General features: G+C 31.1%; 1 protein-coding gene across 1 annotated transcript in view; it reads right to left on the reverse strand.

Moving 5' to 3' along the window:
* Positions 1 to 4,526, reverse strand: part of Smp_131600 (putative cadherin) — a gene marked incomplete at both ends in the record, with an annotated part of 29,991 nt that extends 25,465 nt beyond the window's left edge. Inside the window, one exon of the mRNA XM_018799360.1 lies at positions 1,641 to 4,526. Within this exon, the coding sequence (XP_018651157.1) occupies positions 1,641 to 4,526 (2,886 nt within the window). The remainder of the gene's footprint in view (positions 1 to 1,640) is intronic.
* Between the last annotated feature and the right edge of the window lie 1,408 nt (positions 4,527 to 5,934).

Raw genomic sequence — 5,934 nt, forward strand, 5'->3', positions numbered from 1 at the left:
AATTCGTAGAAACATATTACATCAGTTCTCTATTTGATACCTTTAGAAGACGGTGAAATGTGACTTTTCACAACATTTTGTTTACAATTTGTTATTTTAGTTTTCTCAATTTTATGATTTTGTTGATGGTGATACTCATCTTCATTCAGTATTTAATCATGTTTTTTTTATGTTTTGATCTGCCGATCAATTACACAGGCATACACACACATATGGACAAACATTCTATGGTGAAATTGTCGAATGTTTACTCTTATGTGGCAGTATGTAATGTAAAATGGAGCAAATGAACTTATTTCAGCACACAACATTTTTGCTTGTTATTGTGCAGCATATATAATATAAAATCATTGTTTGCAAGTTTAATGACAAAAATAAATTGGCAATTATTTGTCTCAGTGGCGGAATCTGTAATTGATGAGTTCTGTTCCTAAAGATTCCAACTGATAAGATTGATGCATAAAAGTACATATTCGCAATCTTACAAGCACGACAGGGTTTTATTAGATTCACTAGATCTTTTAAACATGATCAAATCTTATCATCATCAAAACATTTAAATAAAAAGATTTCACTGATTGTATCTGTCCATTATATCAATTCATTTCCTTGTCTATCAGTAGTATAATTATATGAAAATTCGTTAACAATCAACTAAATTAGTAACTTTCAACTTCAACTGGATCAAGTATTTATCACTTAACATAAGTAAGTTAAGTATTTATTTTGATTTGAAAAGTGGTAATAGGTAAACTAACAATATCCTAGGCTTGTAAGAATCAAAAACACTTTATAATATTAGAAAAGTTTGAAAAAACTGTTAAGAAAAACAAAAAGACATCACAGCGATGTAGTAAAATCATTCAAAGTAATTAGTCTTTTCCTTTTTAATTCGATACATTAACTAAGTTCTCATTTTCGTCATGTTAAAGCTGTAGTTTTGTTTCATCCAGTGGTGTGGAATTTGTTTTAATATAAACTGTTTAGCTTAGAATGATTCTACACATATATAGTCGACAACTATTTTCATAATATATTACTCAATTGATTGATCACTGGGTGGTGATCAATGTCATGAGTGTCAAATACTTCTTAGTGCTGATCGAATGCTATCGACCAAGTTGCAATGTGGCCACTAGTCTAGGTGGCTCGACACTGCGTGCACTATGTTGAGGTAAGATGGTGGTTGGAGGTGGTCAACAAGAAATCCTGGACCCGGGTTTCGATAGCATTCGATCAGCACAAAGAAGGACTTGACACGTATGACATGGATCACCACTCAGTGACCAATCAATTGTGATTACATCTCAGTCCTACAGGAGGTCGGTCGCGGCACGAATAGCTCAGTGGTAACGTCTCTGACTGTGAAGCTGGGTGACCCGGAATCGAATCCGTCAGGGAGCACCAGTTCCCTCAAGATTACAGGTACACCTTGCTGACGAGTGGCAAGTAGCACGAAACCCAGGCCCAGGGTTTCCTGTTGACCACCTTCAACCACCATCTTATAATATATTACTGTTTATTTGTGTATTTACTTGTAAATTTTTTGTTAAAGTGACTCCATTTTAAATGGTACTTATAATGATGTTCTCAAATTAAAAAGGTAATCATATAGCTGGAAAATGGCGAAAAATACTCACTTTAATAATTGGATATCGTACTATTTCTAAGTATGAGAGTTCAATAACAGTGTGATCTTCTTTTGGTAAGACAAAATATGGTTCGTTATCATTTTCATCTTCGACAATAATATGTATTAATGAACGACCACGTTGTTGAGGTTGACCTTGATCTTCACCTACAATCCAAAATGTATATGCAACAATGTCTGTCTTATCAATCATTTTCGAAGTTTTAGTTTTCATTCCATAAGATTTGTGTGATAATGTAGATGTTAATGAGGATTTAGATGATGTTGATGTTTTTTGTATTTCTGAAATTTCTTTCAACTTTTCACGATCAACTTTACCTTTCGTATATATCTTTACTAAATAAATACTTTTCTGCGTGTCGTAATAACTAAGTAACTCAAATGGCAAATATAATTTAGTTGATATATTAACTAAATGTCCATTTGCCGTATTCGCTGCTTTCGACAATGAAGATAAAGATAACGACAACTCACTGGCATGATGAGTGTGTCTATTATAAGGCATTAATTCAATTTCAAAGTGAATTAAACCATTACTACCTAGATCGTTGTCTGAACAAGTAATACTTCCAATATATTGATCTACTGGATTGTTTTCAGTCATATGAAATTCATATACTTGTTTTGCGAATGTAGGCTGTTCATCATTGTAATCACGTATGATAATCTGAATATTGATTGAATTCGATAAAGCTGGTAGACCACAGTCTCGAGCAACAACCGTAAATTCATAGCGATCACATATTTCTCGATCCAAGTTACCCTTGGATTGAATAAGCCCAGTTAATTCATTAATGTGGAAGTGATTAGCAATTTTATGGTCATCTACTATGTAATACTTTATTATAGCGTTTATCCCAGTATCATTATCTGTAGCTAGAAGTTTTACAACTTCATAATGCATCTGTTTCCTTTTTGGATCGCTGTCTTCCGTTATTGCTAATTGTAATTCACTGGAATTAAACATCGGTTTGTGATCATTCTTATCAGTAATTTCAACGTATAATACTTTATTTGACATTAGAGGTGGTTTTCCATGGTCATGGCATTCGACTATCAATTTTATATAATCAACTTGTTCACGATCAAACGATACGGATGCCGATAGTTTATAAATCATTTCTGACTGAGACCACATTCTTTTTTCAAGATTTATTTCATCACCCTGATTATTAGCTATGCCGCTATTAGCAACACCAGTCAATGTCTCGAGATTATTGTTAGTAATTATTGATGTTAATTTAAATTGGTCTCTGTATTTTTCTTTGAGAAAACATGAAATCCTGCCATTCAAACCATCATCATCATCGGTTACCGAAATGATAGCAAAATCTAATGGTAAATTCTTTGAGTGTTCGGGTATACTTAATGTTGTATTCCCATCAAGTGACTGGAATGTTATTACAGGGGAGTTATCGTTAACATCGATAACCTTCACAACCAACTTTGCAGTTGAAAAAGAATCTGTTTCGATTTGTTTTGGATTGAATGAAACAGAGTTATCTTCATTTGACTGGCTTTTAATTGACTCTTTTGAAACGTTCACTTCGTAACTGAATGGATTTCTTGCAATAATTGGAATAGTATAAATTGAATGTGATCTATGATTTAGTTTACTTTTGAGATATACAGAACCATTATTAGGATTTATGAAAAAGGTTGTTTTAATTAGATCTGACGCTTTGGAATCTAGTTCATAAATTATTTTGCTGTATACATCTCCCATGTCTAAATCAATAGCTGAAAATGTATATATTGGTAGAGCTGTATTAAAATTTTCAGCGATGTTAATTTCTGTATAATTCGTTGTGAAATATGGCTTATAATCATTTCTATCTTGCACTATGATATTCAATTCGAGGTAGCATCTTTGACTCGACTTACCATACTTACTGTTTGCTTCAATTATTAGATGATATTCAGCTAATGTTTCATAATCTAATGCTTTCGTTATATAAAGATTTAATAAATATGGCTTAATCAATGATCCAGTTGGTAAGATAATTAAGTTAAATGGTAAATCTAGTTCACGTGATTGAAATGCAGCTGACTGATATGTTTCAGTAGTTTTATTTTTTGTATATAAAAATATTTTATCGGAACTGACAGTGTGATTTGGATGAGCATCAAGATCCAAAGGTTGATGCAATGGTATATTAATATGGGAATGAGGTTTAATATCTTCAGGTAAATAAATAGTCTGTTTAGAATCAGGTGTAAATGTACAATAATTATCATCAATATCATTTACAGTTAAATGAACACGAATTACTTCAATGATATCTATTATGTTATTTATTATTTTAATTAAACTTACACCGAATGTTAATCGACAATCATGTAAATATGAAGCATTGTACAAATTTAATATTGTTTGTTGTTGAATTTGTACATTAGATGGTATTTCTACAAAATGATGTTGATGATAATTGAATTCATTGTAAGGACATAATTCTTCTCGATCAATTCTTTTGATTACATAAATTCTACCATCTTCTGGTGTTACATGAAATAAATATGCATGATCTTTATTAATTGGTCTAAATAATAAGTGTTTATGTTCTGCTATAATATAATTCGGTATATATTTGATTAAAACACCAACAAGTGTAGTATTTTGTTGTTGTTCTTCATGCATTACTAAACGTACAACAATTGTACAATCAATATTGACAATTGATAATATAAAAACACTAAATAATTGACAAAGAAACAGTCTAGAATGTGAAATTTTTTTATTACTAATCAAATTTGTTTTACGTGTTTGACAAGTTCTTTTTTTTGTTATAGTAATAGTACATAAAAGTTTTGATTTATATCTTTGTCCTATTTGTTGGTTGAATTGTTTTTCAACCTTGTCTGGAGCCAAAATCATTACGTTTAATCATGTTGATTGTATATACGTGTGGGAATATGATATTTGATCCGTTTATTTTTTTAAATTATCCATATTTTTACATGTTAATATTTCTTGATGAGAAAATTGTCTGAATTCAATGTTCCATTAGTTGAAAGGATCATACAAAACTTGGATTGCTTTGAAAATGTTTGATATAAAAGCTAAAATTAGGAAAGCAATAAACTGAAAGTCATCCAATAAACTAATGCACATAATATACAAAATTATTATATATACTATACTATTACTATACATTATTCTAATCGTATCACCATGTTGAGTTTGTTGTATATCTCAATAATATTCAAGCACATCATCCCATTCTATGTCTCATGGATCAATTGAATAAAGATGGGTCTTGAGTACCTAATTTACCTACATAACTTATGCAATTCTATGATCGGTTTCGATTGATAAGAATGCTCTCGAAAGTGATTTAATTGCAAGACAAAATGGTAAGTAGTTATATTAAGATATTGGATGTTTGGAATCAATCACCAGAACGATATGAATCTGCATTCATTTTTGGAGCTGTCATTCATCAGAATGATGATCTGCAGTGTAAATGGAATCGAATATTCCCACTGGACTCAAAACAATATCATTCAATGTCATAGTCATGGAGTTTACTCCGAAGCTATACTTCATTATGTCAACAATACTGATTTACAAACATCAAAATTATATGATGAGTATTAGTTCCATTATGAGTGAAAATACGTCTTGCTGCAAAGTGCCAGCTGGTATGAAACAAACATCCAGATCTTTCTTCAGGCCCCATTAAACCATATGATATCCAGATATAGGTTGGGAGATGTTGAAAACCTAGTTACATTTTGTTACTCTATAGATAGGACTTGCTTAGCACTGTGGACTAGATAAATATAATATAGAGTACTAATTGGTAACCAGTTGCACATTTATCGCTTGGAAAATAAACACAACTAATGATTAACAAAGTTGAATGCGAAAATTCATGGAGATAAAATATGAGTATCATAAGACCTTTTCTTAAGGTTTTTATTACTAAGACAACTCTGTACATAAATAGAAAGCTTATATTTCTTCTGATACCTGAGGTGGTCAGTAATGCCATACAAAGAATTATGAAATAATTACATTTTATTTGAAGGTCACTTATAGAATAGAACTCGTATTTAAATAGTTTCATAATCATAATGTTATTTCTGGGTTAGGCGAGAGGCTACTATCTAGATAGACCAATAAGAACTGAGAATCAACTCTAGGTTGTTCCTACTGGTTTATGCGTCATTGATCTGATCAAAAAGTCTATGTCCTAATTGTCGATCGTATCATGTGATAATTAACAGGCCATAAAGACATAACACATAATAAACCACTTTTTAAGGATCATAGTATGTTC

This window comes from Schistosoma mansoni, chromosome 3 (assembly GCF_000237925.1).
Source record: "Schistosoma mansoni strain Puerto Rico chromosome 3, complete genome".
Lineage (NCBI taxonomy): Eukaryota > Metazoa > Platyhelminthes > Trematoda > Strigeidida > Schistosomatidae > Schistosoma > Schistosoma mansoni.